The sequence below is a fragment of the Calliphora vicina genome, chromosome 5, assembly GCF_958450345.1.
Source record: "Calliphora vicina chromosome 5, idCalVici1.1, whole genome shotgun sequence".
In the NCBI taxonomy this organism is placed as follows: Eukaryota; Metazoa; Arthropoda; class Insecta; order Diptera; family Calliphoridae; genus Calliphora; species Calliphora vicina.
Window position 1 is genome coordinate 26,812,340 of NC_088784.1, and position 23,680 is coordinate 26,836,019.

At 32.1% G+C, this 23,680-nt stretch overlaps 1 protein-coding gene across 1 annotated transcript in view; it reads left to right on the plus strand.

Annotated features, from left to right (window-relative positions):
- The window catches only part of CCHa1-R (CCHamide-1 receptor), a 65,490-nt gene extending 58,780 nt beyond the window's left edge, over positions 1-6,710 (plus strand). The window contains exons 6-8 of the mRNA XM_065512123.1: positions 1,074-1,211; positions 5,373-5,489; positions 5,893-6,710. Of these exons, the coding sequence (XP_065368195.1) occupies positions 1,074-1,211; positions 5,373-5,489; positions 5,893-6,064 (427 nt within the window). The 3' untranslated portion in view covers positions 6,065-6,710. The remainder of the gene's footprint in view (positions 1-1,073; positions 1,212-5,372; positions 5,490-5,892) is intronic.
- The last annotated feature ends 16,970 nt before the right edge of the window (positions 6,711-23,680 follow it).

A 23,680-nucleotide genomic window follows, 5' to 3' on the forward strand; every position in this document is an offset into this window, starting at 1 on the left:
TTTAACTGAATATTCGAATTCAACCAGCGTTGCCAACTTACGATCAATGGTCAACTGAAAGCTTTTATTTAATAATGCCCACAGATATGTTACAGTTTAATAGCAAACAGCAATGTTATTTGAAAGCAATATGCTACTTTTAAATAAGCCCTTAAAATCGTTATATTTGAATTCAAGTACAATTTCGTAACAATATTTATTTTTTATGAAAATTTAATGATGTAATTTTTATACCCTTCACCATGAGTGGTTTTTCATTTGCAAATCCACAAAATATATATATTATGGATGGTTATAGATAGCGAAGTCAATATATTTATGTCCGTCTGCCCGTCTGTATGTCCGTCTGTATGTTGAAATCAACTTTCCGTAGCCCCCATATAATTTACAAACATGATTGATACATCAATATATCGGGAATTCTTCCGGCTGATATATAAAGAAAAAATCGGGACGATATCTAGATTACTAAGTCATTAATATAGACAATATGGATATCTAATGATAGATATTACAACGATGTATACAAGGCAATAGTAATTTGGACCTACAATGGGCCAAAATCGGAAAAAATATTTTTTAAAACCAAAAAAAAATTTTTATCGTAAAAAAAAATTTCGTAATCAATTTAAAAAAAAAAGATTTCAGAAACAATTTTGAAAAAAAAATTTCGTTTACATAAAAATATTAAAACTATCTATGACAGCTTTAAAATATCTCAAGTAGTTTTCAATTTAAATCGGTTTTTAATTCTCCTATAAACTTATGAAAAGTGATGTTACGTTATTTTGCATTTTATGTGACGATATGTACATACTCATATTTACAGAAGTCTCTTATAGAAATTATCTCCTTATAATCAATATAAAAACATTTCATTTAAATTCATTAAATTTCTTACATTCTCTACATTCTCCTTACTCAGAACCTCATAAAACTACTCATATAAACTTACGCACAAAAGTAATTTCACACAATATCTAAACAATTTTATCTATCTTATTGTTCTATGGCTTATGATTTCATGCCCTATTTTAATATTTATTTGCATTCTCTAACTCTTCTCTTTGCAGGCCCAGCGCTCAGCAGGACTACAACTATTTTTGGCATGTTCTACGTATTGTGGGATTCTGTCTGTCCTTTGCCAACAGTTGTGCTAATCCGGTGGCATTGTATTTCGTTAGTGGAGCATTTCGCAAACATTTCAATAGGTATTTGTTGATACACATAGAAACGGAAACATGATTGTTATATTCAAAAAGAAACTAACAAAAAAATATTAAATGAAATAGCATCAAAAATGTTTAACAATATACAACAACAATTCATAGATAGTAGTAGTAATAGTAGCAATAGTAGTTTTTGTAATAAACAAATATTTCATTTGACTGACATAGCCTGTACGAAAATTCAAATTAAATTCTAAGTAAACGGTGGTAAATGTTAAAAGGCAGAATAATATTTGCTATGCCAGTATTTAGGAACTGTAACAGGAAAATAAAGGCAGATACATCTACTGCACCATCTCGTGTTTCAATTAAACTTACAGCAAGTCTGATATATACTATATATTCTAGGAATAACAGTTTTATTTCTTCATAAAAACTTTAGAAAACTAAAATAGTTGTATTCATTCAGCTACATGACCTACTTTACATTAGAAACAATATTTATTTTAAATAAATCGACAATTTCTTATAGGCTGCTGGAATTAACATGAAATTTGTATAGTGGTCTAGAAACATTTTTATACCCTACACCACCATAGTGTAACGTGCATAACCATTGCTCAGGATCACTTTCTGAGTCGATTAAGCGATGTCCGTCCGTCTGTCCGTCCATGTAAATTTGATAGAAGAACTTCGCTAATAACTTGGCCAATAATCGTGTAATCAAGAAAAGGAGTTCGATCTGTGATCACTCATATTTCTGACCAAAAATCGATTTTTTATATAAAAACTCAAAATATCTAAATTCGCTAATAACTTGGCCAATAAGCGTTGAATCAAGAAAAGGAGCTCGATCTGTGATCACTCATATTTCTGAACAAAAAAACGATTTTTTATATAAAAGCTCAAAATATCTAAATTCGCTAAAAGAAAAGGAGCTTGATCTGTGATCACTCATATTTCAGACCAAAATACGATTACTTATATAAAAACTCAAAATATGTACATTTATTTACATGTATTCTGTTGTAGCAAGTCTTAGGTTTTTGACAACAAACTTAAGTTCTTTGTCTCTCAGTAGCGCTTCTATGTATATTTTATTATATCTCCTATATGAATAAAGATTATGAATAAATTTAAAACAATTGACACAAATTTCCCGCAGGGTAGCTACTTCTACTGGATATGTTCATTGGAAGAAGTGAAGTAAGGTTGTCACGGCATTTTAATGTATGGCGGATATAATATGGACACTGAATGTCGTTCAAAGCTGTCGTATACTATCTACGATCCAGTCGATCCTGCACATACCTCTGTATGTTCTCTTCATATATTCGAAGGACCTTGTAAACTCCTCCAATGACAGAAGAAATTGTGTGGTATTATGTTCCATGGCTAGGAGAACCTTAATATTTTCGTGTAAATGGTGTTCCAAAGTAGTTAGCATGTAGCTCTTGATAACCCATATGTAGAATTCGGCTATTACTCTAAAGCTATACCTCCTTCGAAGATGTGGACTTTGATATTAGCTGATACTTGGCCCAAATAATCACTCCCATAATTCTCGGTCTCTTTCGAATAGTTTAGAGCTACAGAACCATATTTTCACAAGGCTGGTTCAATTCCCATGAGATCTGAGTGCCAATACCTGTGCTGTGGTGGTACTGTGACTTTTTCCGGAATCTGTTCTGGCGATGAGGAGCTTGTATATAACAGGTTAGCAGAGAGAAGAAAAGCCTTAAGAGTAATCGCGCCAGATGGCAGGACGAATATCGGCCTGAATGATTACATTTCTTTCACATTTTTCCTAGTTCTGAGTGTCAGGATGACCCTTTTTCCAAGCATTGAGTATGATCAGGGTAAAAACCGTTGTCAAGGTGTTTAACATCAGCTCTTATTTACCATCAGAGCCAATATCCTTGAAACGGTTTGGCTACTTTGATGGTCTCTGAAACTTTAGTTAACGTTTAAGCCTGACGTTTTGAGCACTCTCTCAGAGTTCAACAATTTTTTGAGCTTGTCCTCTTTAACCAACCTGTTAATGTGGCGATTTAGCTGGAAGGCCCATGGGACGTCAGAATTGAAGCATCAGATGTCATCACGCTCATCTGCTGCACTACAGCTAGTTGACCAGCAGTAGGTATTTCACAGAACTTCCTCTGAGCGCCATGTACGTTGGAGGGTAGATCACTAAAAATGCGATCGGCAAATTCTCTGAAGCCATGTATGTCAACTTTCTTCTGGTGGATTTGATATTTGGTAATAGGTCTGACGCTAGAGACACTACTACTAATTCTTCAGTCAGGGTGCAGTAGGTGGATTCGCCAATAACGCACCTCTATGATATTTTTCTAGGCTATATAAATCTGGCATTTCTAAACGGCTGTTCCGATCGTGATAAGGGTATTCTCCAGGGCCGGCGCTATCGGGGCTCATATAAAATGGTTAACACCTGCCATTTGACTCCCATCCGATTTCAAATATTTTGAGTTTTAAAATGGCATATTTTTTAATCTAATTGAGATATTGACTTTAAATTTTTTTTATAAGACCAAAAATTAATCTAAACAAAATATAGTTCGGAATAAATGTGTATCAAATTATCCCTAATATTTTCAATCCTATTAACATTTTTAATGAAATTTTCAACGTTTTTTTAAATTTGTCATTCTAAATAACAAAGTTCAAAAAAACTGGTCAAAACGTCAAAAGGAATCCCGCAATTCCTAAAAATTGGAGCGAAAATGTAATTTTGGGACTGGGAAATACACATCAAGGTTTCAAAAGCTGATTTCCGTTCTCTGATCTCAGCTTTGGGATTTTAGAACATGTGGTCCAAACTTGAAATTTTGATAAAAAAATATAGGTCAAATTCCGAAGGACCTAGAGGCAACATATTCGAAAAATAGGACATGTTTTTTATACCGCAATGTTCTCCTTAAATATAAAGAAAGTTTTTTTTTAATAAAAAAAGAGTTAAGTCAATTTTGATTCATAATTGATATTGCTATAGAATCTTTTCTATATGATTAGTAATTTAGATGTCTAACTAACAAAAAATGGCACATGTTTAAAAATTTTACATGTCGAAGGTATCCCCTACTTTGAGCCTGCCCTGGATCATTTGTAGGACCTATTTTAATAAGTTAAACTCGAATACTCCTTGACTACGCCCACGGCAAATTTTATTCCAATCGGATAAAATAACTACAAAATAATGTTTACAAAATAAACGTTTAAAGTGACTACGCGCTAGGTTACTTAGAGCTACTAAAATGGCAATTGACTTGACGCGAGGTTACATGGGATTTCAGTATTCTTAAGTAAAATGAAACTAAACTGTATGAGAATTATATCAACACAATTTGTGTAAAACCAAAAAAATGCAGTACAAAATAAAAGTTTAAAGTGACTACACTCTGGATTACTTAAGTGACAATTGTTTTCACTCTAGATTATATGGGATGTATAAAGTAACCAATTGACTTCTCTCTGCACCACAAAGAGTACATACGTGTCAAAAGACTCAAAATATATAAATTGAAGACAATCAAGTGATCAAACATTAGTGACAATTACTGTCTATCATTAAAACAGATATATAAAAGTATCTGAGATATCCTTTTGTTAAAATATAAATTCAATCGATCCAGCTCGTAAGAAATTATCGATCTATTATCTGGTTTTTATGCAATTAATTGGAAAATTATAGACAAATTAGTTTTGTTCTGAAAGCAGTTTAAATTTTATTAAATTTAGCCAAGTGAAAGGGGTTTGAATCTCCAAAAAAATTTTGACTTTATAAATCTTAAATCTAAATTTTCTCTATTTAATAGTAAACTATTGTCAAGAACCTATCTTAACTATGCTTAATAAAATAATTTACAGCAACGTAATTGAAATTGCATGTATTTAAGTAAAATTTAATATTTCTAAACAAATTAATTTCAATGTTTCTTTAATTATATAAATATAAAAAGCTGCTATTAAATATTATACTTTAATTATGTTATAAACACTACACAAATAATAAATATTAAAAAAAAAATATATAAAAAAAGTTTTGCTTTTAAAACAGATTTTTGGAATATTTAGAAACTTTATCTATCCCTCATAGTCAACTTATTTTTTTGGAAATTTTATTTTTTCTTTTCTCCCTTTACCTTTTATCCAATGTGTTTCATTTTCATTATATGTCTCCAGGTATTTGTTCTGCGAAGGCTCGCGGACAATGTGTAAACATCGCGATACATCGTTGACAGCATCTCGCCGTTACTATCATTCCAGAAGGTCATGTTTTCATCAAAGCACTATACGAAGGTAAATATTTGTTGAAATATGTTTATATTGTTTTAGTTTTTCAATTATGCTGGGTATTTGGGATTGAAAGCTTAAAACTCTAAAGGTTAGAGAGTATAAAAAACTGGCGTATTCTTGGAAATTGAATGAAACTAATAACTAAATTTTGAAGAGTATTTCATTTGAATTGAGATTAAAAATATTTTCACAGAATTTAAATACCGTAAAATGTTAAAAACTTTGCTTACAAATCCTACGAACCAACTGAGCTATTAACACGAAATGTATGATCATGTTAATAGTGAAATAACTTATCCTAAGCCGCTTTGCAATGCCATTTCATTAATACTCCTAAATTATTTTTCGTTTTTATTGTGAAACTCAACATTAAAAACCATTTCCATAATCCTCTTTATATTTTTAGTCGTCTTCAGGAGACCACAATAACAATGCTAACGAATGGCAACAATCATAATGGTTGCAACAATGTTGTGGGTGGCATTGGAGCTAGCAATTGTTCTAACGATGACACAATAGATGTGGCACTCACCAGTGATTACTGTCAGCAACATCAACACTCGCATCAGCTCATGTGAGATTACAGGAATCATCATCATCAGCCCCATCAAAATCAAAATCATCAACAACAATATCATCATAAAACAACTTTAACGGAGGGCTGTCAAAACGAGTGCTACGAAATGGGCACCATGCTAAAAGGTAGACCTTGTCCAGGACGTAGAAAATCTCTGCAACAGTCACAACCATCTGTCGCAGCATCTGCTCTATCATGTAAATATGCTTCGAAAGGACCGGCACCTTTGCATCATTGTAAATGTCAATCTTACAAAAAATCAAAGTCAACAAATGGACACTCTAGAAATGGTCTTAAGTCCCAACAGCAGGCTATGCCTTTGGCTACAATGTGTGAAAGAGTGTAAATGTTTCGTTACAAATATAATAAAAATTATGCAGGGATACAATGATTTCTATGAAGCTAAATAAATATAAGGACTTTTGGAAGTTTAAAAAACTTAATTTTTTATCATCACTTGCTCTATCATTCTTTATTTTTAAACTAAGTTACGTAAAGTAAGAAAGAAACTAAAATTGCATGTAATAAACCTGAAGCTAAATCATAAGTTTAAAGGGAAAAATGGGGAGACTTTAATAACACAGAGATGCAAAAGTGCACGAATCAAAATTATACAGGGGTTTTCTTGCAGTAATTCTGTTTTGTTGGAGTCCATAGAGCTCGAAACATCATAAATATCGCAATGGTTCCTCTAAAGAGCGTCAACTCAAAATTTTTCAATTTTCACTTTATGCAAGAAATCGATGTACAGTGGTCATATCTACCCACTGTAAAAATCTTAAAGTCTTCAAAACAAAAAGTTTTTTGACTCTGCTGAACATTTTTAAATTTTGACTTGACTCTCTTTAGAGGAGCCAGTGCGATATGTCCTTTTAAAACTAACAAACTTTAAAATTGTTTCATTTGTTTGAATGAAATGACTTTTATCTTTTCAACAGAAACAGATTTGTAAAAATCGGTTGGCAAGTGGCTGAGCTGGAAATCTTTTTTAATATGCTTTTTCACCAAAATAAAAAGGACAAACTATTTTACAGCTTCACGATCTACTTTGTTTTTCAAAAATTCAATGTGTGCTCACTATATATTTTATTTTCGCTGTTATGTTCTATATATTGTAGCAAAATTTATAGATTTTTAGTTTGGTTTTTGTCTTCATGTTTCCAATAGTAGTGGCACTATCCTGGATCTACAGTTCAAATAGCAATTTTTTAATTTTTTTCAATAAAATTTGTCGCAATCCAAGATATAATTGGGAGTTAACTTTGCTATCCAATATGTATATTTCCAAGAAGAATAAACCAGCCATTGAATAAAGTTCCATGTTTGAGGATAATTTTCTTTGAGACTTTTCCCGATCCTGGATCTAAAGACCAGTAAATTATGATTTTTATAATGAGACTTGTCCCGATCCAAGATCTAATAGTTAATTTACAATCTGTTCTATCCAAAATATGTACTCCTAAGAAGAATAAAATAGCCATTGAATAAAGTTCCATGTTTGAGGATAATTTTCTTTGAGATTTTTATCGATGCAGGATCTGAAGACCAGTAAACAGTAAAATATGAGTTTTTGTCATAAGACTTGTCCCGATCCAAGATCTAATTATTAATTTATAATCTGTTCTTTCCAAAATATATACTCCTAAGAAGAACAAACCAGCCATTGAATAAATTTCAATGTTTGAGGATAATTTTCTTTGAGACTTGGATGCTGGATCTAAAGAACAGTGAACAGCAAACTATGAATTTTTTTCATAAGACTTGTCCCCATCCAAGATCTAATTGTTAATTTATAATCTGTTCTTTCCAAAATATATACTCCTAAGAAGAATAAACCAGCCATTGAATGAATTTTAATGTTTGAGTATAATTTTCTTTGAGACTTTTCCAGATGCTGGATCTAAAGTACAGTGAACAGCAAACTATGAATTTTTTTCATAAGACTTGTCCCGATCCAAGATCTATTTGTTAATTTATAATCTTTACTATCCAAAATATGTAATCCTAAGAAGAATAAAATAGCCATTAAATAAAGTTCCATGTTTGGTGATAATTTTCTTTGAGACTTTTCTCGATGCTGGATCTAAAGACCAGTAAACTATGAATTTTTGTACTGAGACTTGTCCCGATCCTAAATCTAATTGTTTATTTATAATCTTTACTATCCAAAATATATAATACTAAGAAGAATAAACAAGCCATTGAATAAAGTTCCATGTTTGAGGACAATTTTCTTTGAGACTATTCTCGATGCTGGATTTAAAAACCAGTAAACTATGAATTTTTGTCATAAGACTTGTGCCGATCCAAGATCTAATTGTTAATTTATAATTTTTACTCTCCACAATATGTACTCTTAAGAATAATAAAATAGCCATTGAATAAAGTTCAATGTTTAGTGATAATTTTCTTTGAGACTTTTCCCGATGCTGGATCTAAAGAACAGTGAACAGCAAACTATGTATTTTTTTCATAAGACTTGTCCCGATCCAAGATCTATTTGTTAATTTATAATCTTTACTATCCAAAATATGTACTCCTAAGAAGAATAAACCAGCCATTGAATAAATTTCAATGTGTAAGGATAATTTTCTTTGAGACTTGGATGCTGGATCTAAAGACCAGTAAACTATGAATTTTTGTACTGAGACTTGTCCCGATACTAAATCTAATTGTTAATTTATAATCTTTACTATCCAAAATATATAATACTAAGAAGAATAAACAAGCCATTGCATAAAGTTCAATGTTTAAGAATAATTTTCTTTGAGACTTTTCCCGATGCTGGATCTAAAGTACAGTGAACAGCAAACTATGAATTTTTTTCATAAGACTAGTCCCGATCCAAGATCTATTTGTTAATTTATAATCTTTACTATCCAAAATATGTACTCCTAAGAAGAATAAACCAGCCATTGAATAAAGTTCCATGCTTGAGGACAATTTTCTTTGAGATTTTTCCCGATCCTGGATCTAAAGAACAGTAAACAGCAAACTTTGATTTTTTTTCATAAGACTTGTCCCGATCCAAGAACTCTTCCCGATCCAGAACTTTGCTCATGTCACAGGCATCTATAACTTGACATCCGTCAAAATTTGAAAAAGCTGCGTCATTTAGTTTGTGTTTGACAGCTGACTACCGCGCACAGTGTAAGATTTTGTTAATCTTGCTGGACAAAAGTCGTTTTTTTTTGAGTTTCAATTTGAGTAAATATTTTTATCAAATATGAAAGAGCACTTGTTATCAAATAAGAAAATGCAAAAACTTTGCCTAATTTGACAACAATAACAATATAACGGTACTTTAAACTGTTATTTTTGAGTGAATTGAAATCAACAAAACACTTACATGAAATTGCTCATTTTTAAAAGAGTGTAACCTTTTACTGGAATGAAATTTTTTAACGATTCTTTTTTTTGTTTTGAAGCTCAACTTATTCGCTCTTAATATCATCAGAATTTATTTTTAGAACATAGAAAATTCTTTTAGTACTATTTCACTTAAAAAATTACTATTTTCGTTAAGTTAGGAACAAAAAAACTAAATTCTAAAATCGATAAATTCTTTTCTATATAAGGCTATATCATCAAATTATTTTTAAACGATCGTCTGAAGTACCTGCTTTAAGGCACATATAAAATTATATGCCGAAATTTGCCGATTAAAAAAAAAAATAATGAGTGATAAGACCACATACATACCACGAAATTTTTGATAATAAAAAGTAAGCAGTAGTAAGTAGTTCTAATTCTGATATTGGTTATGAGCAAGTACAAATTTTTGTAAAAAAGGCTAAACCGAACAAAACGTGATTTTTTTTGACAGGTTAAGCATAAACATTGAAATTTCGCAATTTATTTATAACACTCGCCGCTTTTTTACGTTTTGATTAACCGACAGGAATAATATCAGATTTAAATTTTTGCAGTTGTATGGCAGGTGGGCGCGGCAGTGGTCCAATTTCGACAATGGTACATATTGGCCTAGTAACACCTTGTACCAAAATTCATAAGTCTATCTTCATTTTTTTCCAAGATTTGTCTCCCTAGATTGGCTAAATCTTACACTGTGCCGCGTAACTTGGGGTGAAAATGGAAAAAAAGTGAATTTCGTGTGCTCATTAAGCATTTTTTTTGCGGAAAAATAACATCACTCAAAGCAAGGCTACGTTTTATAAATACTATGGGAACTCTGCACCATCAATTTCAATGGTAAAAAAAAGTGATTTACTGTATTTTGTTGTGGCCGTAGAAGGACGGAAGATGCCGAACATTATGAACTCCCAGTTGAGGTTATACACCCGAAACAATTGAAACAAATCACTATCGGAGAATGAAAGTAGAAGATTGTGGAAGTTTTAAATGATCACTTGGGTATGATAAAGCTTTCTTTAAGATATGGCTGTCGCGTTGGCTCACAATCGGGTGCACACATGTGCAGTTTCCATGATTTAGGCTACGAAATACTCCCTCTTCCACTCTATTCTCTGGATTTAGCGCCGAATGACTGTTTAATGTTTCCAAACCTGAAGAAATTTCTCAGCGGAAAGAGATTTGACTCAAATGGTGAAATCATCTCACAACAAATACTTATTTGGATGACCTCGACAAATCTTAGTTTTTGGAATTGATAAACAAATTGCAGAAACGTTGAACAAAGTGCATAGAGCTCATCCAAAAACCTGTGTATCATTCCAAAAGGCACGGACTTTTTGAACCACCTAGTGCCAAACCAATTAACTAACGTTGCTCTGCAATAAAGTTAGTGAATAAAGTTAGTAGTTTGGGAAGGAATTTCATTGATACATGTTTCTATTCATGATCTAAATAATAATTTGCAATTATCATTGATTTAACTTTGAAATATTAAAGAAATTTAACTTCAGACTTGCCCCTTTCCAGGCTCTTAAGTTTAAGTGGACATTTTTAATAAGTAAGTTACATTAATTTGGAGTAACTTTTCTTAAGATCTGCCCAGTTCCTAGTACTAAATGTCAATTAGCTATTGTAAATAAGTAAACCATGATCTGTTGCCATGATACATGTCTCGATTGAAGATCTAAATCTTAAAAATGCATATTTCTGAGAAGTAAAACATTGAAAAAAGTCTACAACAAAAATGTTATGTTTGTGAATGTTTTTCCTAGAGATTTGAACTATGTACATAAACTTACTTGAGACTTGGACCGATCCAGGATCGAATGAACAATTACAAAACATTCGCTATCCAAAACTTATATTGTTAACTTTGAAAGTTTAGAATAAAGGTTCTGAATTCCAATTGCAGCTTTGCTTTGAAGTATTTTTTTAATAAATCTAACAATATCTTTAGTTATAAAATCCTAGAATAACTATTTCCTTAGAAGTTAATATTAAACAAATATCTTCAATCACCTTTAGGTTTTGTATTCGTCTTTCTATTTTTCTTGTGATTGCATTGGTGGGTGATGTGAAATCATGAATTTATTTGGGATTAATTTTCAGAGGATTGAATTTTCTGGTCTAAAATTAAATTAAAAAAAAAACAAAAAAAAATAATTTTTGTTGGAACCAGACAATGCTTTTATTTTATATCCAAAACTAATTAAAGAATATCGGGGTAGGTTTTAGCAGTGGCCAAAAATTGCAATCCAAAAGTGGAACTTTAATTTATTACTATCGGATCATTACAGAATATGGTGCACAGTTAAATATAGCACTTTTACTTTTTTAATATTGAACTCAGATATGAACCCATATGGTGTAAAAGCATCTTTAACACAGGTACAAAATGAAAAATTAAACAAACTCTTGAAATTTTGTCTCCCCATTTTCCCACCAAAGTAAATGTTGCCCAACACTTTGGCTGACAGCAGCTTAAACTTTGACATACGAAAATACGAGTATTAAAATTTAATTTTTCATGCAAAATTTCTCACTTTAATAGAAGAAACTAAAATTAATGAGACCAATTTTTTATACATGGTTTTCAAAATTTAACTTTAAAAAGATGTAGAAAAATAATAAAATCTAAAAAACTTATGATAGACAAAACGTTTTGAAAACCAAATTAAACTATTTTCTTGTTAATATAAAAGTGTGACAGAATTTAATATAAAAAACATGTTAGAGAGCTATATTCGGCTGTGTCGAATCTTATATACCCTTCACCAAATTATACTTTAAAATAAATTTGTTTAAATATTTTTAGGTAAACAAAATTTAATTTTTTTTTTTAATTTTTTTAAAAAAAGTTTTTTCCAAATATTTTAAAAAACAAAAATTTTTAATTTTTTTTTTAGTTTTTAATTTTTTTTTTTTTAAAAAAATGTATGACAAAAAACATTTTTTGATGAAAAAAAATTCGGGTTAAAAAATATTTTTCCCGATATTGACCCATTGTAGGTCCAACTTACTATTGCCTTATCTATATCGTTGCAATGGACTTTGAAATATCTATCATTAGATATCCATATTGTCTATATTAATGACTTAGTAATCCAGATATAGATCAAAAATATGTCAAAAATCGAGGTTGTTCCGGTTTTTTGCTCATATCTCCGTTATTTATGGACCGATTTTGCTGATTTTAAATAGCAAACTTCTCGAAAGCATGTCTGACAGAATTATTGAAGATTTGGATCCCGAAGATATCTGGGGTCTTCTGAAAATTGATTTCAACAGACAGACAGACGGACATGGCTTAATCGACTCCGCTATCTATAAGGATCCAGAATATATATACTTTATAGGGTCGGAAATGAAAAATGTAGAAATTACAAACGGAATGACAAACTTATATATACCCTTCTCACGAAGCTGAAGGGTATAAAAAAAGATTTTTGAATTGTTATTTTAATTTTTTTAATTCGAGTTAAAAAATATTTTTTTCCGATTTTGATCCATTGTATGTGCAATTTACTACGGTCTTATATACGTCTTTGCAAAGGTCTTTGAAATATCTATCATTAGATATCCATATTGTCTATATTAATGACTGGATTACTAATCCAGATATATGTAGGTCAAAAATTGAGGTTGTCCTGGGCATTTGTGGACCGATTTTGCTGATTTTAAATAGGAAACTTCTCGAAAGCATGTCTGACAGAATTATTGAAGATTTGGATCCCGAAGATATCTGGGGTCTTCAGAAAATTGATTTCAACAGACAGACGGACAGAAGACAGGCATGGCTTAATCGACTCCGCTATCTATAAGGATCCAAAATATATATACTTTATAGGATCGGAAAATTATATTGTGGAAATTACAAAGGGAATGACAAACTTATATATGTATACCCTTCTCACAAAGGTGAAGGGTATAATAACATTGAAAGGTCGTTAACAAAACAAAATGAGTAGGTACAGGATTAATTATTGGTAAAATTCGCGATCGTAGATCGTAGCTGACAAAGAGATCTAATAAAACTTCCTAGCTAAAACTTTCAACTAAGCAGTTACAGAACAACTTCTATGTAATGCACACGGTATGTAGTAGTCATTGAAAAGTAAGTTATTGAGTAATTGCCTATTATTATCTAGTTTTTGCTGGATTTTTTTGTTCACTTTTAATAAATTTCATTTAAAATTTTAGCGACAACATCGATAAATAGTAATGTTAAACCTATAATAATATAAATTATAATAAATTGTAAATAAAATAAGTATTTTTTAAATAAAAGTAAATACATTTTAATAAATATTAGTAAAAATAACTAATATTGTTAATTTTAATTAAAATAAAAACTACTTAAATACTAAATACAACTCTGTTTCAAAACAGTATTGCATTTTTAAAATACCTATTTTTATCGAGAAATAAATGTAAATTTTTTCTATGTTAAACCTAAATAAATAAATATTTTATTTAATTGTAAGAAAATTTATAAAATATTTTAAGCTATTTTCCTGTAAAAAAACCTTAAAAGAAAATGATAAACGAAATAAAATTTCATGTTCGTGGTACATGTCTGTTATTTTTATTGTAATATAAATAGTTTTCAAACATTTTCATTGATTATTATTTTGTCAAGACAGAGGAATTGAATTTTGTTCTCAATAAAAATGAAGTCTTATAGAAATAAACTCTTCTGAACATGAAAATTTAAATTTGTGATTCAAACTGGGATCTCTTTAACTCCTTGATGCTGGTGCTATTACATCTCCCCATAAGTTTGTTATATTAAAGAAGTAACGTTTTAATATTTTTGTAGAATTTAAAATGATTTCATCCTAACGTGAATTCTTCCATTGATGATTTACTACTACTTCTATTTCTACTGCTAATCTATTTCTCTATGATGTGTTTCGTGGAAAATACACCAAAAATACTTTTCCAATTTTTCCTTTTCCTAGAAAACTACAATGTATTTTGATATATTTTCGTTGTTCGCCATCACTTGTGCACTTAAACGATTAACTATTGAAGTAAATTTTTTTCAAGAATGTGTCAAAATCTTTCTTGTTAAAATCCATTGAAAAACATATTTCATATTCGACAAACAATTTTTATAGAATAAAATGTTTATAAAAGGGTGTTACTTCGACAGACTTTAAGTTGGCATATTTTTTTTTCTTCTTGGACCAGCACTCAGGGGATGACCCCTACTCATGCAAAGCATTGTATTGGAACTAGGAAAATAGTTTATGGGAGGGAGGAAAGAGGGAGTAGTGTTTGTGGACATTAGATTTGAACTTTCCTACATTGAAAATGACAGGAAACACTTCAGCTCGAAGTTTGTTCCACATACGTACAGTACGGAATTTTCTCTGTAGTGTGTTGTGCGGTCCACTGGCAAGTCGACCACAAAAGAATGTGTTCTTATTTTGGGTAATAGAGTCGCCAATACTTCTCCATTCCTAGAAATGCAAATCCCAAGAATACTCTCATATAGAGAAGAAGGCTGCTTCAGAAAATTATTGACCCAATAGAAAACAAACTAAAGTTTGAGCAAAGATCGCCTTCATACCAAAATCATTAAAAGGGAGCTATGCAAATACAAAAGCCTATGGACCTTGTAGAGAAATGTCCAGATAATTATGTTGATATACATAGAGGGAAGCTTTCAATAATGTTCTGACCATGAATCTTAATGGTTTCTTATTTCTATTGGCTCTTGCAAAAAACGGGTTTCATAATTTAAGCAGAGCACATTCATATGTAGTATCGGTAGAACAGTAAAACACAACCCACATTGTAACGATGTTCCAGCTCTATTGGTTACTGTACGTCACCGATAAGCAACTTCGCACTCTCCTGTAAGCGGTAGAGTAACTCTAAAATAGACATCGAAACACCCACCCATATATGAGAGTTGTATTCCATTTTGGATCGGATATAAGTAGTGAAAATATTAAGGAGATCACATGGGGTTAAGTATTTTCTACACCGTTTTAGAAAATCGAGGCACCCGAATGCTTCCTTCGACACTTGAAAATTGTGGTTTGCACAGCGAACATCTCACTGAATACTCATGCCTAGAACATAAAGAACTTCTGATTCTATTTAATATTATTACATTTTTACCTTTTAACAAGTAATAGAGCTTTATTCGGGTGTGCCGAATCTTATATACCCTTCATCAAATTATACTTCAAAATACAAATTTTAAATATTTTTAGGTAACAAAATTTATTTTTTTTCCAAAGTAGTTTTTTTTAATTTTTTTGGATAAAAAATAATTTTTTGAATTGTTATTTTATAATTTTTTTTAATTTTAAATTTCTTTTTTTTTAATTAAAAAAAAAAATAAATTTTTCAATTTTTTTTGGTGAAAAAAAATTCGGATTAAAAAATATTTTTTTCCGATTTTGATCCATTGTAAGTCCAACTTACTATGGTCTTATATACGTCGTTGCAAAAGTCTTTGGAATATCTAACATTAGATATCCATATTGTCTATATTAATAGACATAGGTAAAAAATAGGTCAAAAATCGAGGTTGTCCTGGTTTTTTCCTCATATCTCAGCCATTTGTGGACCGATTTTGCTGATTTTAAATAGGAAACTTCTCGAAAGCATGTTTGAAGATTTGGATCCCGAAGATATCTGGGGTCTTCAGAAAATTGATTTCAACAGACAGACGGACAGACGGACATGGCTTAATCGACTCCGCTTTCTGTAAGGATTATAGGGTCGGAAAATTATATTGTGGAAATTACAAACGGAATGACAAACTATATATATACCCTTCTTTCGAAGGTGAAGGGCATAAAAACGGGAGTTTATTTCCTTTAAATAATCCGGATACTTATGATTGCAAATAAAAGCCGTTTAGTAGTTGACAAATTGTAACAACTCTTTATTTATTTAAAATGTACAACAACAACAATTTAAATTGTCACTATGTGTTCTAATACACACACACACACACGTTTATAATGTACACGAATTCACTGGGAAATACAACACAATTTAAGGCACACAGCAGATAAAGCTCCATATAAATCGAGAGAAATTATTACCGACACCCTATCGAATGCCTTAGGAATACGGCAAATCTGCCGTAGAACGTCCTCTACGGAAGCCATACTGCCAGTCGATGAGTAAATTGTTCGACTCTAAATATGTAACAGGATAGAAGTTAACCATACTCTCCATAACTATAGAAAGTGCAGAACAAATTGCTATTGGACGATAATTTTTAGAGTTGTTAGCCTCCACCTTTTTAGGATTTGGCGTTACATTAGCAACCTTCCAACATACATGAAAGTGCTGAAGAGTTGATCGAATAATACTTCCTCAAGACCAGTGCTGGCATACCATCAGGCCCAGGAGACTTATTAATGTTGAGTTTATGAGAGCTAAAGAAAATATCCGGAATAATAACTAATACTCTTTCGAGCTCCGGTAGTGATTGATTGCATTAGCTTTTTGAACTCAGTAAATGAATGATTGGCCATCCCTTAAAAGAGTAGGAATTGAGGAAATAGCATTATCCTTTATTCTTTTAACGATTGACCAAAAGCTTTTACTACCACGGAGAGTAGTAAGAACCTTGGCTTAGAGACCCTGCTCATGTAGAGATTTTTCACACTCTTTTGCGCAGCGAATCAGTTACGGTATTTTTGTTATCACACCAGATTCCGAATATTTCCTCTCTGGGTCTGATTACAATTTTGCATTTCTGATTAAACCACATTTTTCCATAGTTTTAATCGAAATTTTCTTTATTGGAATGAAGGTTTTCACACCCATCTTAATTATGTTTTCGACTACTGTCTAAAAACAAAGTTTCGAATTAAAATAAAGAAGCCCAACGATCCTTTTCGCAAATATAAGTTGAACATTTTGTAGCTGTTCGTGAAACGTTACGAAGTTCCTAGAGAAAAAAGGATGCGGAAATGGTACAATGATTCGAATTACCAAGATGTGCAAAAGCTTCTACTTTATATTTGTCAGGGTGTGAAGTTAGGAAATGGTGTTATATTGGTGCCCATCAGTACATGAAATATGTTTTGGTTCATTCACTAGTTGTGCAAGGTAATTGTGCTCCTCGAATAATTCAAGATATTGGCCTTCTGTAGTTGGTGAAGCCAAAAGGAAATCACCAGCAACAACAATTTCACTGTTAGGAAGAATCTCAAGATTCTCTGATATAGAATCGGCATCGAAACAAGATAGAGAAACATAAAATGCGAACAGTGTGCCCTGATTTTGAACTTAACCCAGAGACACACACTCTTTTGCGCAGCGAATCAGTTACGGTATTTTTGTTATCACGCCAGATTCCGAATATTTCCTCTCTGGGTCTGATTAGAAATTTGCATTTCTGATTAAACCACATTTTTCCATAGTTTTAATCGAAATTTTCTTTGTTGGAATGAAGGTTTTCATACCCATCATAATTATGTTTTCGACTACTGTCTAAAAACAAAGTTTCCAATTAAAATAAAGAAGCGCAACGATCCTTTTCGCAAATATAAGTTGAACATTTTGTAGCTGTTCGTGAAACGTTACGAAGTTCCTACAGAAAAAAGGATGCGGAAATGGTACAATAATTCGAATTACCAAGATGTGCAAAAGCTTCTACTTTATATTTGTCAGGGTGTGATGTTAGAAAAGGTCGATGGTGTTATATTGGTGCCCATCAGTACATGAATCATGAGTTGGTTCATTCACTAGTTGTGCAAGGTAATTGTGCTCCTCGAATAGTTCAAGATATTGGCCTTCTAATGGGTGAAGCCAAAAGGGGTTGTGAGCATTGAAATCACCAGCTTCCTAACAATTTCATTGTTAGGAAGAATCTCAAAATTCTCTGATATGGAATCGGCAAGGGCATCGAAACAAGATAGATAAACCCAAAATGCGAACAGTGTGCCCTGATTTCGAATTTGTGAAATTTAAAAAGCGATAGAATGTGATACAAAGGTATCAGAAAATCCTGTGGATCAGCCGTCTCAGATACCTGTGATTCACATAATTTAGTATATAATCCTATCCATAGCGCTGAGTCTCTCCGTTACCTCATCCATTAGAATCTGAAGTGGAATTGATATTGTTATTTTATGCATAATTTAAACTTCTAAGGTCTTCGGAGAGTATCAGAAAGCTCTGGAAATAAACAAAGACGATTTTATACAAAATATCTCTTAATTATCTCTTAACTTGAAAAATAAAATACATATGCTTTAGAACCCATTAATGCCGAAGTGGGTATTTAAATACCCACAACCAGGTTATTGGACCTACCCAGATGAGTATACTTTTTTAAAATAGAGGACATCTAAATCTATAATGGCGCAAAAATGTTTTCTGGAATTCCAGAGCCATTTATGTTAATATTTTTGGTTAATTTTCTACCCATCCGTCGTTAATGGGTTAAATCATATGTTTTATGTATCATCCAATATCATATATGATTAAATTCTACTAACCTGTCACTGTAACCGGTTCAACAACAATGAAAATCTCCAAGCTTTTGTGCTCCACATCACGCAGCAATTATAACAGTCTTTAGAAAACATGATGGGTTGTTAAGGACCACAAGTACTCTACAATAAAATAAGCTTCTTAAATATACAGCTGGTGCAAAAAAATGTGTAGGATAGTAATACTGTTTCCAAAAAACTAGCATATTCCCGTTGTCATTGCTCTATCTAAAAATGACAAAAGCGAATTCTTTGTTTGCGGTTTGCCAGCAAACTTTTTGTTCGTTTCAATTTTTAAACAATGAACGAAAAACATGATGATGAAATTGGTTTGTTGCGATGACGACAGTGTGTACATATGTAGTATTGATTTTGCTTACAAGTGTCGTGTTGTATAATTTTTAATTCAGCAAGTGTAATGTGTAAACAAGATAAATGGTCATCCAGACAAACTACAGATACTTGGAGCAGAGACTCAATAATGACTAAATCATTTTTATGATTTTTTTCTACTTTTAAATCAGTTTTAATAAGCAGAAAGTGTGCAAAACCGAAATTTAAAATCACTAGCCAAGTGTGCAGAGTTTAAGTAGTTGCTTCTCATTGAATTTCAGATTGCTATACATATGAAAAAGATCAATATTTATACCGTAAACTTATCACTAGGATGCAAGTTTACCAACAATGGCTTCACATTTTAAACTGTCTATAGTAATGACTAAAAAAAACCATTGTTAAAATTAATTGTTAATAAAATATGTAATTACTTAGAATAAGTCCCATTTCCTTAATTTGTCTGGTTTAGGCCAGTAAAAAAAAATTGAAGAGCAGGAATTGTAGATTGTTGTAAAACTCAACAAGAGCTTGCAAAATCATTGGGAGCTACTCAAGAAGCAATTTCGAATTGAAGCCTCGAGACATTGAAATGCAGCTTGAACGCTATAAAACAAAAAAATTTTTGAATCGTATAGTTAGCGAATTATATCGTTCGTGATGCCCGGCCAATCAGCCGAATATCCATGGCGCTAAGGTAATGCTCTGTATTTGGTGGCACCAAAAGGGTGCTATCTATTATGAGCTACTTATATCTGGCCAGATCATCACAGGGAAGCTGTGCCGAACACAACTGATTCGTTTGAAGCGAGCATTGGACGAAAAATGTCCAGAATATAAGGCCAGAATTGAAACTGTAATATTTATCATCACAACCTCGGCCACATATTGCAATACCTGTTAAAAACTATTTAGAATGAAGTGGTTGGAAAGTATTGCCTCACCCGCTTTATAGTCCAGACCTTGTCCCTTCCAAGTAATATTTGTTTCGATCGAGGCAGAACGCTTTCTCTGGGATACACTTCACAGAGTATTCGAAATTGGCTTGATTCTTTCAGGGTCTCAAAAAATGAGCAGATCTTTTGTCTCGGAATCCATATATTGCCAGATAGATGGGAAAAGGGCATAGCTAACAATGGACAGTACAAATTTTAACTATTTTTATCCCATAAAAGATACGAATTTCAAAAAGGTATCAAACACCTGCCAGCCAATTTTTTAGGAAGATAAAGAATCCCCTAAAATTATGTTTGTATCTATATTAGTTTAGCCGATATAAAGTTACTAAATTATAGTCTAATTTATCGACCTTTTTTATTATTAATTTTATTTAGTTAGTTAGTTGAGCTTGAGGTCACTTTTTTATATAAATAAAGTTACCGAATTTTACACACTAAACCTTCAAAAGTCCTTTCATACTGAATGAAATCGTTTAAAACATTATCCCCTAGATGAATTCTCAAAAGACTATATGCAGGCAACACACTTACTGGGGCTCTCGACTAATGAATCCCAGAGGTAGACAGCTTTATAAAGCATTAGTTAATCGCAACAATGGCCTGGATATTGTGTCCCCTGGACAACCAACATACTGACTTTGCCATAACAAAAAATATTAATCGAAATTCAATATCTACAGAAATTTCATATGATTTATCTTCTGATCATTCCCCAATTATAGTATCTTATTACGGGAGGACTAACATTTCAAAATTTCATACTGAAACATATTACTTTAAAATAAATTGGCTTAAATATAAAAAATATATAAGCAGTCATATCCACACAGATCTTTGTATTCAGTGTAGATAAAAGTGTCAATGACTTTACGTCATTAATTGTATCGGCTCTAAATCATTCAAAGAGTTAAATATTTCCTAAAACTGATATGCACATTTCCAACTCAGATATTGAACGACTTCTTTTAGAAAAGAGAAAACTCTTAAGAGAATGGCAACAAAGTAGATCACCTGCTGCAAAGCAGAGGCTGTCTGCTGCTAGTAAAAATCTGAAAAAAGCCCTTCAATTAGAGGAGGATCGCAGAAATAGAAATTACATTCAAAGTTTAACAAATACCAAACACACAAATTTTTCCCTTTGGAAGGCAACGAAAAATATCAAGCAACCGGTAGAGGGGCAAAGCCCTTTAAGGAAAGCTGACGGTACCTGGGCTCGCAGCACGGAGAAAAAGGCTAAAATATTTGCCGATCACTTAAGTACAGTCTTTCAACCAAACTCGCCAACTACTGTTTTTGAACTTGAAGAGCCACCTGTGTCAACATTATCTAATGATGACATATTAGATATAAGCCCAGAAGACATTAACGAAGTAATCAAGGATAATATAATATTAAAAAAATCATCTGGAAATTATTCTGTTACACCTACTATGATTAAAAACCTACCGAGTGTGGCAATAATTGTACTGTCTACAATATTTAATGCGATCTTTAAACATGGAGTTTTTCCGACAAATTGGAAAACTTCTCAGATAATAATGATACCAAAGCCAGGTAAGGACTTGACCGTACCATCCTCCTATAGACCAATAAGCTTGCTTCCTTGCTTATCGAAACTGTTCGAAAAAGTGTTCCAAAAGAAAATCATACCATTTTTAAATGAGAAAAATATAATCCCAGTTCATCAATTTGGTTTCCGGGAACGCCACGGAACAATCGAACAAGTTAATCGTATAACCGGGGAGATAAGAAAATCCTTTGAATTAAAGAAATATTGTTCAGCTATATTTTTGGATGTCGCTCAAGCCTTCGACAAAGTATGGCACAAAGGCCTGGTATATAAAATAAAATGTTTGCTGCCACCATCTACTCATAAACTATTGGAATCTTATCTATCGGACCATATATTTACAGTTAAGTACAATGATTACGTGACAAGAGAATATAGGATTGGAGCAGGATTACCACAAGGAAGTGTTCTTGGACCTACCCTCTATTTGATTTACACCTCTGATTTGCCTACGAGCGATGAATTGACTATTTCTACATTTGCTGATGACACCGCAATTATTAGCTCTCATGAAAACCCATATATAGCATCTAGTATACTAGATGGCTACTTAAGATGTGTGGAAACATGGTTAAACAAATGGAGAATACGTGTAAATGAGTTAAAAAGCAAACATGTTACGTTCACACTGAGGAGGTGATGCTGTCCACCTGTCACACTTAACAATGTTAATATACCTCAGTCCGATTAAGTTACATACCTTGGTATTCACTTAGATAGAAGACTTACATGGCGCCGTCATATAGAAACCAAGAGACTTCACATGAAGTTAAAAGCATCTAGCCTTCACTGGTTAATAAGTGACCAATCAAAGTTAAGCCTGGACTATAAAGTCACCCTGTATAAAATCATTTTAAAACCAATTTGGACATATGGAATCCAATTGTGGGGAACGGCCAGTAATTCCACTATTGAGCTTATACAGAGGGCCCAGTCGAAAATTCTTAGGACCATGACGGGTGCCCATGGTACATAAGAAATGAAAACATCCACAGGGACTTGGAAGTGCCACTAGTGAAGGATGAGTTTAAGAAAGTCCGCGATAAATATATACTGAAACTGCAATCACACCAAAATCCGCTTGCTCGGCTTCTCGCACAGAGCCAAACCAGATCAAGGCTTTGTAGAGGTGATCTACCACCCCGCTAAGATGAGGTCCATGCATCAAACAATGCTCTCTTTAGAGAGCAATTAGTTTTAATTTTAGTTATAAGATTTAATCACTTATTGTTAGGCCTAATGATATAGGCAGATTCAATAAATAAATAAAAAGTTAAAAAAAAAAAATAAATGTACACAGAGAGAGCGGAACGTATAGTCCCAATTTCATGTTTCTATCTTTTGGTGTTTAGGCTGGGCGATGTTGAATCAGTCAGTTCCTCAATAACGTTAATCTTTATTGCCCAATTCACAATTAGTGTCGAAGCGTTGTATAGTTGTACGACGATTTTTGGTCAGAAATATAAGTGATCACAGATCGAGCTCCTTTTCCTGACTAAACGCTTATTGGCCAAGTTATTAGCGAATTTAGATATTTTAAGTTTTTATATAAAAAATCTATTTTTGGTCAGAAATATGAGTGATCACAGATCGATCTTCTTTTCTTGATCAAACGTTTATTGGCCAAGTTATTAACGAATTTAGATATTTTGAGTTTTTATATAATAAAACGATTTTTGTTCTGAAATATGAGTGATCACAGATCGAGTTCCTTTTCTTGATTAAACGCTTATTGGTCAAGTTATTAGCGAATTCAGATATTTTGAGTTTTTATATAAAAAAATCGAATTTTGGTCAGAAATATGAGTGATCACAGATCGAGCTCCTTTTCTTGATTAAACGCTTATTTGCAAAGTTAGTCGAGCTCGAGAGATAGTAAAAGGTATAGGCATCTTACATGGCTC